Raw genomic sequence first — 12101 nt, 5'->3', positions numbered from 1 at the left:
TGGACAAAGCAATAAGAGTTATCATTCCCTACAACGCCATCATAGTGAGGAAAACCAAGTGAAAGCCCTGTAACTCCACCATCAGCGGCAATAGCCATAAGTGTAAGCCTAAGCCAATATCAAATCCCATATAAATGGACTACTGAGTGTCAGACTGAGCATCTCTAAGTATCAGACGAAGTCTCCTAGCTTTGTTAATTTAGTTAGTAATATTTTTACTTCTCTGAGCTTCACTTTCCCTCTCTGTAAAATGGGTTCTTGTGAAGAGGAAATGAGATCATATAAAGCATTTAGCACAGTCCCTAGCATATGATAAGTACTCAGTGAATATTAGTTGCTACATTTTCTATTATTTATTATTGGAGAAATATTTCCAGGCAGAAAAAAAGGAATATTGGTAGTCAATAAAATTAGCTCCTTTCAGGCATTAAGAAGAAACTTGAAAGCTGGAGGCCATCTTTTTCTAAGTCCCTACCAACAGCCCCTAGAAATACCAAGTTTGGTGATTCTTAACACTGAACCCAATTAGTGTAATGACATGACAAGGATATCTTCCCAAATTTTCAGTACTCTAAGGCCCTGCGCCTCCTATACTTTCCTCCCCTGTAACCAGTATCATCCCACCACTCAGCTTTCTTCACTCATGTCTTATCTCTAAAAAAAATAGTAATACTAATACATGCTTTCAAATCTACTTTTTACTTGTGCTGTGGCTTTTGACTTGGGTCCACAGCAAAAGATGCTATGGAATGCAAACAGCTGTTTGTGAACACAAACAGCTTCAAAGAATCACGCTTGACTGCCCAATAGGAAAAGGGCCACTTCATAATTTAGTGAGAAGTGACAGATGTCAATAACATCCAAGTTTTATGTTCCCCTCTCACTTTTCACATATGTGCTATAGAGAGACAAGGGCTGAGATGAAAAACTTCCCTGTGCCTTGCAAGGAGACAGAGTATGGATTGCTTGTTCTTTCAAACATTTTGATTCACTGGGCAGGTTTTTTTCACTAAAGCAACAGTTTTTGGAGAAGTGGTTATTGAAAGTAAATTATTAGTGAGCATTTTTCACTCCTTTACATTAACTGGATCATAAACCTGGCACTGGTGAAATGATGTGTATCTCTTGAAAGTTAGGAAAGTCATAGTGACAAGATTCCTTACCTACAACAATGCCATAGGAAAAAAACAGAAAGTAGATATTGGGAGCAAAACTGCTCAACATCAGGCCTCCAGCCACCATGAAGCCACTGAAGATTGTGACGGGTCTTGCTCCAAAAGATGAGACACAGAGACTGCAGACAGGACCTAAAAAAAGAAATGAAACCTTCACTTATTATCATATGATCCATCCATCATAAGTTCAAGATGATTCTTTCCATCATAAAACAACAAAAATAAAATGCACTGAGTATTTATGATATGCAGACACTATATGAGGCAGCTCACATGAACAATCTCATCTCATTTTAATCTTACTGCAGCCCTGGGAGGTGGATACTATTGTTAGTCCCATTCTTTTTGATAATGAAATTAAAGGATGATAAGATCACATAGGTAAAATGGAGGTTCTGGAGTCAGATTTTATTCAAATTCTAGCCCTACTACTTGGTAGCTATTTGGTCTTGGGCAACTTATTTGATCATTCTGTGCCTTAGTTTCCTCATCTGAAAATGGGAATTATAATAGTACCCACCGGACAGTGTTACTGTTCCCTGTTGACTGACAGGCAAAAGTGACCATCACCTGGAATTGTTCTACGCCTAAGTGGGCAACAGCTCATGTAACAGAATTTAAGTGATAGTGAAATTCTTTCCTACTAGGACTGTACTCAGAAGTACAGAACTTAATGTACTAGAAATAAAAGGACATTAAGGGTTATTTAGCCCAACAGTCTCATTTAACATGGAAGGAAACTGAAGCTCAAAGAAGCTGTTCAAGTCAATGGTAGAAGAAAGACCAAGGATTTGAAAGCAAAGAGAAGTATATCTGAATTGAGATGACAACCTTTCAAGTTGATCTCCAATTTTCAAAAACCACACCTACCAGAATGGCTAAAGACAGACAATACTGTTAGCAAGAAAGCGGTAGGAACAGAATTCTCACACACTGCTGGCAGTGTTTACTAAAGCCAAACAAAGCACTCTGTAAAACCCAGAAGTTTCAATTCTATGTGAAATTCAATTCCACATAAACACCTAGAGTTATATACATAATTATATGGCAGTGAAAATGATCTACAACTACACACGTTAAGGGTGTATCACACAAACACAATGTAAATGAAAGACACAATGTAAATGAAAGACACCCAACATAAAAAGTAGAACCCATATACTTTCAATTATAAAAACTACAGAAACAAGCAAAACTAATCTGTGTTAGAAGTCAGGATACTGGCTATCTTTAGTAGGGGCTGGGGAGTTATAATCAGAAGAGCGCAAAGCCAAACTTGCGGGGTACTGCTCATGTTCTTGTTCTTGGCATGAATGTAATGATTATATGAGTGTGTTCAGTTCATGAGCATTCATCAAGCTATACTGTCATGATACATACACTTTTCTGTATGTATGTGTCTTTTACCCCTTTTTGAAGCAACCTCAGAGAAACAATGGAATCCATCACAATCTCACTGTTTGTAAATGACAGAGGTAGGTTCCAATAACCCATGCACTACGCTCTTACATTCTTCCCAATACTAGAGACCTTCTTAAACACATATTTAAGACCAGTTTATGGCCCCTGAGATATACTGAGATCATAGCTCCTGGTGCTTAAGGCTCTCCCACATTCCTTCCTGGCCATAAATTGGACCCCCCCATTTTCAGGCCCTCTTGCGTGAGTCAGCGCAGAAGCGGAGACTGACACATTTACAGGACAAATAGAGGGAAATATTCTGTGCCAGTATTTTAAAAGGAAAATCCATTTGAAAGACCAAACTTATCATCCAATAGTTGGGCTGTCTGTATACCCAATGAGAAATACTTAGATACTTCAAAGATAGAAACAGTTTTAAGAGTCTAATTTTACAAATGGATGTCTGACAGCATAAGGCATGACCCTTCTCTGTTGTTACCAAACTACATGACATTGAGTTTCAGTGTTCACAAATTTTACAACACATTGGAATTGAAACACACAGAGATTATTCCTGGCATACTTGAAAAGTTTCAAGTTTCATCCTCAAAATAGGACTTTATGCTTCTTAATGCATGTTAATTCCACGAGGAAGCCTCAGAGCCTGGGAGTGTGGGGGCAAGATGGAGGAGTAATAATTTTCATAGCATGTACAACCAAAGCCACTGCTGTATGAAATATACAGCATCGTTATCAACTATGTGATAAATTCTTAAGTCACTTTTTTCGCCTAACAAATGATTTTTTTGAAAAACAATTTAAGCATTAGGAAAAAATGAACAGAAATTCTCTTACAGGTGAAAGCAGTAAATGGAAACAGGTTTTAAAGTTCTCTACTTTCACACTGCCATCTGCTGCTGATTTAGAGAAATATATCACTAGGTCAGAGATTAAAGACAAAAAATTTTAGAGCTGAAATTTTGGAAGTTGGAAACGGTCTAAACACCTCAATTTAAAAATGGTGAAACTGGAACTCAGAAAGATCATGTGATTTGACCAAGAGTCTATAGCTAGCCAATGACAGGTCTAAGGCCAAAGTCAGACCAGCATTCTCCCTGATTCAGAAATAGTTCAATTGGGATCTTAATTTTTTCCTAGAAATCAAATTATTAGTAAAGAACATCAATGTACTGTTAGAGTAGGTAGTTAGGCAGACATGAGCAGGGCAGGAGAGTCCTCGCCTCACCCAGGAATTTCCGGTAACCATCAGGTGATGGTCAGATGTTTATTAAACTGTTTTTCTGAAATGATAATTGGCCACAGCCAACACCAGGGGAAGAGAGTCTCCCAGTAGACAGAAAATACCTGGAGCTGGTGATCAGCAGCTTCCCAATAAGATCTCAGGAGTTGGGCAAGTGGACTCTGGCATGCTCACTAAGAGGCAAAATGGTGGATGTATGACTTTCCTCTGGGGGCATTTGACTGGTAAAGGAAAACTGGCCCTACAGAGCATGAGCACAACCTCAGTAAACACACTATGCACGTGGTCACCCTCCCAAATGACCAACACTGCACATGTAGCAGTTGAGCAACAGCCAACCACGAAGGAAGAATCAAGAGACAAGGAAAAACCCCAGAACCATGCCAACTTGTAAAACCCCAAGTCAAGGACTGAATGGGGCACTTGAATCTCTCAAGTTGCCCACATGTCCCTCTTCCAAGTGTAAATACTTCCTTTCACTCCTGCTCCAAAATTTTTTAATAAACTCTCACTCCGGCTCTAAAACTTGCCTTGGTCTCTTTCTCTGCTTTAAACCCACTTCTGCCCCCGGCCAAATTCTTTCATCCAAGGAAGCAAGGATCAAGTCTGCTGCAGACCTGTATGGGTTCACCACTGGTAATGGTACTTTTGTTAATGTCTTATAGATAACATAGCTTTATGAACTTATGTTAGATGAAAACATAAAATTTATAATCACTTGGTGTTCAATAGTTTAGAGCAAATTATTTTACCCTTATCCTTAGAACCTGGGTTTATTTATAGATTCTATTTACATAGATTCAAAACACAATAGCCTCATATTTCAGCAATAACAAGACAAAATGTATCAAAGTGACCATCAAGTCACATCTGCAAAATGTGATACATTTATGTGTTTAGCTCTTTGTAGTAACTGTGCAAGGCCTCAAGACGATAAACCATCTATTATTCCTCAGCACTGGATGAGTTTCAAGAGACAGATTAAATCAAAGAGTTACTTTCAGGAGATTTCTTACAATGCAAAGTGAAAATTTTGTAGAAGGGAACTTTGAAACAAAAGTTAGTTTACCTATGACATGAATCAGTGATTCCACACCTTTGAACCTGAACAATTTTAGGGAAAAAAAGGGGGAAAAAGGGGAGCGGGTTCCTAATTTTTATTTTCACAAGATATTTTAAAAATATAATAACCGGCCGGCCATGGTGGCTCAAGCCTGTAATCCCAGCACTTTGTGAGGCCAAGGCAGGTGGATCACCTGAGGTCAGGAGTTCAAGACCAGGTTGGCCAACATGGTGAAACCCTGCCTCTACTAAAAATACAAAAATTAGCCAGGCATGGTGACACATGCCTGTAATCCCAGCTACTCGGTAGGCTGAGGGAGGAGAATTGCATGAACCGGGAAAGTAGAGGTTGCAGTGAGCTGGGATCACGCCACTGCACTCCAGCCTGGGCAATGAGCAAAACTCTTGTCTCAAAAAAAAAAAAAAAGAGTAATAACCATCTATTATTATTACTGCTTAGAGAAGAAGAAATGTTTACATAAGCAAATAGTGAGAAGGATGTAATTTCAGAATAAAATGCAAGACAGTAAGAAGATAATGGGAACTTCACACACACATATACACACACATACACACACTCATACATTTCATCTATCATTGCCTTTATATTCATTTTGCCTTTGGTGAAAGTTTTTCCTGAACTTACCATTGCCTGCGTATTAATGTTCAAGAGCCAATATTATTGTTGTCAGTATTGGTGTTTAGAAGCCACTATTGCCTCAGCCTCCCAAGTTACCACCACTCCTGGCTAATTAAAAAAAAAAAAAAATGCAGAGACAGGGTCTCATTATGTTGCCCAGGCTGGTCTTAAACTCCTGGTCTCAAGTGGTCCTCCTGCCTCAGCCTCCCAAAGCTCTAAGTATTATAGGCATGAGCCACTACACCCAGCCCAGTGTGTATTTATTATACCTATAGCTCATCTAAACTGGAATGAGCCACATTTCAGGTGCCCAGTAGCCACATGTGCCCACCCTACTGGACAGCACAGTACTAGAATCTCATATCATGTCAGAAAAGGACACAGAAATCAAACACAATCCAGGACTTAGACAAGAGGTAAAACAAACTCGCATCAAGGGTTAAAATAAAACCCAAGGCCAAAAGCACCAAAAGAAAGGTTCAGACGGCTTGTTTGGGGATTTCATAAGAGGAAGAACAACCAAGGCCACAGAACTAAGCCTTGAACTAGGCTTCAAAGTATGGTTATGTCAACAAAAGGGATGAACGTGTATTCTAAATGGAGGGAACAGAAACGTAACGTGATTTTACAGTTTTTAATTTATTATAGGATAGTTTTGGGAATAAAATTATTCCCTTTAGGAAATAAACTCAACCTCCATGCACTTCTTTTTCCTAAAAAGTTTCAGAGAGTCCCAGGAGTAGAAGGATGGCCAGGTCTGCTGCAGTGAATACATAAGTTGGCTGATGCTACAGTGAGAAACAGAATATAGCAGTAACCAGGTTATGGACCTGCCATGCGGCAAGGATTTCCTAACAGAGTGGATCAGTTGGGCCTGTTAAGGTCCTACCTTTCCACCTAAAATTCAGGGAGCCCAAGGTGTGAGCTCCTCCAAATTGCAGGTTCCTCAATCCTTGCTCCAGCAAAGACTGTAAATCTCAAGTTCATCTCCTTGAAAAAGAAAAAGGCACTAAGGAGCCACAACCGCTCAAAGTGTTGATCTCATATACCCTGACTGCCTTTCATTTTAGTTGGTTTGGTGGTATTTAGAGATGGCAGAAAGCTTAACCAAAACCTGGTCTTTATTCCTACCAATCTTAAAACTGCCTAGCACACTGGGAACCTGCCAATGCAACAGAATCCTTGAGAGAAGCAGGAATTCAGTACTCCTTGAAGGAGTTAACAGTGCTTAGGGGTAATGCCCAAACCCAGCTCTGCCAGCACTCATAACTCATTCTGCAAGTGGGCCTGGCCATACTGACTCATTATATTAACATGGTGATACGTTTACTGACTCATATTATGAGTTTGAACACCTTTGGAGGAAGTGAAGACAAAAGGGAGAGGGTAAGGACTCTCAAGTCTGCTTTGAGTACAAAACTGTGGACTAGATCTCCACGCTATTTCCTGCTGTTTCAGCACTTGGGTAGTGTGAGAAACAGAACCACCATTTCCTTGAATTTGGAGAACAATATCTAGCCAAAGGGTGTGTTAGCTCATCTTAAAACAATGCAAAGCCATGATAGCTCTCTAGTTCAGTTACCTTCCATTCCTCCCATATCAGTCAAGTTTCAACCAGAAAAACAAAACCAGTAGGAAGTATATATTAACACATTTATTGCAAGGAATTGGCTTACACGTTTGGCACAACCATACTAGGCAGCCAGACAATACCTGCCTAGCTAACCAAGTCAAAAATTTGCAGGGGCGGTCATTAGGAAGGGCATGTTTGAACTCTCAGGGATAGGCTGCAGCTGCAATTACAAGCAGAATTTCTTCTTTTGGGAAAGCTCATTTCTGCTCTTAAAGCCTTTCAACAATTGAGCCAAATCCATCCAGATTTTCTAGGATAAGCTACCTTATTTAAAGTTAAGTGACTATGCACTTTATTCAAATCTACAAAGTAACTTCACAGCAACACCTAGATTGGTGTTTGAACAACTGGAGAATGTAACCTAGCCAAGTTGAAACATAAAACTGACTGTCACACCTCCCAACACAATCCCTCCTTTCCAGCCAAATTTACTCCATGAGAACACAGCCTCTGCAGTACCAAATCCAGGCCTCTGCATAAAGGTAATTTGCATGGACTTCCCTCTCTCTGTCTATCCACCTATGAAAGTCCATCTTCCTATCTGGCCCATCTCAATAGCTTCCTCAAAGGCTATCCCTCTAAAACCTCAGAGATTGTTTTGCCATTGCTATTCTCCTTGATATTTGTGAATTCTCAAATTATTAGTTACCTTTTTTTTCTGTCTCTTCCCTGAGACTACAAACCTCTTAGAAACATGGATGGTGTTTTCTATATTGGCATCCCTAGCTCAGAGACTTTAGGAATATATGTAATGAGGATGAGCTCATTCACAATGTATAACCCAGGAGGGTAGGATCCTTCCTACCCAGCTTTATTCATCCCAGGGATTATCTGGACAAACAAAGAATTCAGGCAAGGAGAAGAAGTATTTTCTTCTCAATTATTTAAGTTTCAAGGAAAAGGAATTAGGAATTAAGATTATGAAGAGTATAAAGTCCAGAATTTCATGCCTTTTCACAGTTGTAATATGCTATTATGAGCTACTGTCCAAATCTAGGTTTGCCAAAGCCCCGGAGTAGGACTTTATATTTCACATGCTTAGGCACAATCTTGGCAAAGTTCCAGCTCCCTCTCCCAACCATCCTTCCAAGAACTGTCTTCATCTTTCATCCTGAATGGTCCTTTTCTTTTGCAGGTTTTACAGACAATTTACTTTTCACGATTTACACGGCATGAGTAGTGCCACACACAAGAAGAAATCTACAATAGTTCTCTTTATTTTAAAAATGTCAAAGCAAATCATATATCAGAGAGTTATCAAAAAGCGAAAAATTAAAATTTAAATATAGAGGGCTTAAGCCAGTGGTAGTTCCTAACTAAAAATCACTTTGGGGACTTTAAAAAATTCATGAGGCCAGGCACAGTAGCTTATGCCTGTAATCTCAACACTCTGGGAGGCTGAGGCAGGAGAATCCCTTGAGCCCAGGAGTTTGAGACCAGCCTGGGCTACATGGTGAGACCTTGTTTCTACAAAAAATAAGAAAAAAATAGTTGGGCATGGTGGCATGTATCTGTAGTCCCAACTACTCAAGAGGCTGAGTTGGGAGGATCACTTGAACCCGGGAGGTCGAGGTTGCAGTAAGCCAATATAGCACCACTGCACTCCAGCCTGGGTGACAGAGCAAGACCCAATCTCAAATAATAATAATAACAATAATAATAATAATAATAATAATAATAATTCATGAATCTAGGCCCCATCATGGACCAAATGAATTAGAATGTCTGAGTGTCAAATCCACGCAATTATATGCTGAAATGGTCCCATAGATGATCCTAATTATCTCCCTGGCTAAGAACCACTGATAACCATTTGAGTCACCAACATGAAAATACTTATTCCACTTCCAAGGTACTAATGATCCACTTGTTTCTCTGTAGAGCAAAGTTGTCATAAAGCAGATGGTCAATGTGGCTTGCACACTGCCAGACACTGCTTGCTAATACTATATAAACACTGTTTCAGGGTTTGCATCTTAATCTTTGCTATGAGGAACCCAAAGAGGACAACATCAAATACAATATGTTCAATGGAGCCAGCTATGCTGAAACTTGTACGCAATATCTAAAGTGTATATATATACGTATATATATACATATATACGTATATATATACGTATATATATACATATATACGTATATATATACGTATATATATACATATATACGTATATATATACGTATATATATACATATATACGTATATATATACACACGCAGGCGTAAGTAGCTATTTAGCCATCCTTTTTTTTCCCCACCACTTTTCATTCTTGAATTATTTGCCCTCATTTTTCTACGCTCATCTTTAAAAGCTTTGCTCACCAGGTGTAATTGCTTCCTCATCTAGCTAATGGCATTGGACCTAGAGAGGTTAAGTGACTTGCATGAGGTCACTCAGCTCAATGGTGGTAGAGCCAGGACTTGAATTAGCTTCTGACTCCACCCTCAAGCTCCTTCAAGTATTTGTTGTCTCCCAGAATTTTGATAAGATGCCATAACTCTCTGATCCCTACAAGCAGGGCTGGCTTGTTGGATTTGTGACCTATGCAAGTTGCACAGGGCCCAGTGTTTAGAAGGATCCCACACTTGGTTTAGCGCTCTGCTGTCACTAAATTCTTAATTTTTTAACAAGGATTCTGTATGTTCATTTTGCACTGGGGCCTGCAAATTATGTAGCCAGTTCTGCTCCTGGCTGCTCCTGGCTCTTGAGATGAGCGATCATCCACCTAGAAACTTGGAAAACGTGTAGAGCTGCAGTTGAATTGTCAAAAACAGTCAGCTTCAGCTCTGACCACCAACGCCCATCCTTAAGGAGATCTCGGCTTGCCTCAGCCCTCTACTCCAACCTGGACAGACCTGTGAAAAGAAGCTTCATTCTTCAAGTATGTGCTAATTGAGTTAGCATTTCAATTATCCTTTGACCCTTGCTGGAAGCCAAAGTAATTACATTTCTGTTTAACTTAGTATTTGCTAATAGAAATGGTGACTAATTAGAGAACATTAAAAAAATTATTTCCTCCCCACTACAGGTCTTATTTTAGAAATCAATACATTCAAATCACATTATTAACATATCAATTATCATCCACTTGTACTTTGATGGCTTTACAAACAATCCTTATTTTGAGAAACTCTATCAAACAAATCTAGGGCAAACTTTCCCTGTTTCCCTTGAGCTCATAATGGTAAAATTATTTTTATTTGTTTACTTATATTTAATCATCTTATCTGACATAGCAAGATGATCCCGCATTGTTTTTTAAGCCTTTTTGTCTTGTTTATAATTTAACAAGGTAATACAACAATTGGAGGCATTGCTTTTTTTTGAAAGACATCCCCTTTAAAATTCAGGAGAGAAGCATATTTAAAAGAAGGAATGACTAATGCATTTTTCATGAAACCATTTTAGAGCTGAAAAATACCTTACAAATCATATTTAATGTCCTCATCTTCCCCATAAGAATAGAGATTGTGATTTGCTCAATGAATAATGGTGAGTTCATAGCACACAGGAAGAGAGCCCAGGGCTACTGACCCTATCTAGATCACCACATTTTGTGCTTACATAGTTACAAATATGTTGGAATAATGGTCACTAAATATTACTGCAGAGTTCAAACTATGACTCTAGAAGTTCAAGTGGCATATGATTTTAATGGTGAAAAGGAAAATAAAAAGTCTCTACTATTCTCTCTAAAGATGACAGGAATCACTATTACATCGTATGTAACTGTTCATCAAGAATATCACTTTTGGAGACACACAAAATATATCATATATGTCTTATACATAACACTATATTAAAATCCTTAATGAGGATTTTAATTTTGTGATTGGATTGGATTGGATTTTGTAAGACTCTTTGCTATGTCAGCTTTTTCTTGTGAAGTTCTCATGACCACAGGACATGTGATTTGACCACAGTGTATCTGAAGCAGAGAAGAGTAATTACAAGCCATGTAGAAGCTGCCTAGAAGGCTGCTGAGAGCCATTTTGTCCTTTGGTCCTTACCAATGTACCTTGAGCATACCTGGATCACTACCACTTCATCTTCCTGACTCATTCTTACTCATATATGTGTGTATCTTACAAGACTGTGAGCCTCTTAAGGGCAGGAACGATGTGTTTGCTGTTTATCTTTTTCATTTCCAGCATCTAGTTCAATGCCTGGCACATCGTAGAAAATAAATGAATAAAGAAATGAATGAATGGATGGATGATTTAACATCTTAGGGAGTGCCTGTATTTTCACACAGATTTATTACAGTGAAAGTACAATCATTGCAATGAAGGCAGGAAAAGATATGTTATACTTTGAAAAGAAAGCCCTCTCTGCTTTGCACAATGTTCATGATGTAGTAAATGTAATTAAATGATTAAAGAGTAAAGAGAGGCATAAATTTATCCACTTACTTGCAAGCAAGCCAACTCCACTTGCCAGGGATCCAACCCAGGCTGTTTTTCCTTTTCCTTCACCAAAGGCATCCAGCCATTCTATGTACAGGACTCCAACAGCTAGTGGGGATCCGTAACACAAAAACTGAGTAAAGAAGGAGACAAACACAATCACCCAGCCCCATCCACCATCAGGTGACTTTTTAAGTTCCATTGTAAGACAAAATCAGGAGGCGTTTCTCTGCAGGTCCTAAACAAAAACAAACAGAAAAGAAAAGCTTATTTAGAGTGTGGTAGGACACAGCACTTAGGGTTAAAATATTTCCTCCTAAAGTAAAAAATAAAAGAAGGTTCTCCAAAGACATACATGGAAAAGCATAAAATATCACTGACATAGCAAGTTAACAAATACATTTGCATTTATAATTTGAATAAATGATGTAGACACATGGTACAATTTTTTTTAATTACAAAAAGGCGTAAAGTGAAATATAGCCTCTCAACCTTGTCCACCTTCACCAGATTCCCACTGTG

The 12101-nt window shown here is 38.8% G+C and overlaps 1 protein-coding gene across 1 annotated transcript in view; it reads right to left on the bottom strand.

Moving 5' to 3' along the window:
- SLC16A9 (solute carrier family 16 member 9) overlaps positions 1–12101 on the bottom strand; it is a gene marked incomplete at its 5' end in the record, with an annotated part of 58531 nt that overhangs the window by 22976 nt on the left and 23454 nt on the right. Inside the window, 2 exon segments of the mRNA NM_001133261.1 lie at positions 1164–1307; positions 11586–11817. Coding sequence (NP_001126733.1) covers positions 1164–1307; positions 11586–11781 — 340 coding nt within the window.

This window comes from Pongo abelii, chromosome 8, assembly GCF_028885655.2.
Source record: "Pongo abelii isolate AG06213 chromosome 8, NHGRI_mPonAbe1-v2.0_pri, whole genome shotgun sequence".
Lineage (NCBI taxonomy): Eukaryota > Metazoa > Chordata > Mammalia > Primates > Hominidae > Pongo > Pongo abelii.
Note: the sequence above shows the minus strand (reverse complement) of the source record. Positions and strands in the feature narration are given on the sequence as shown.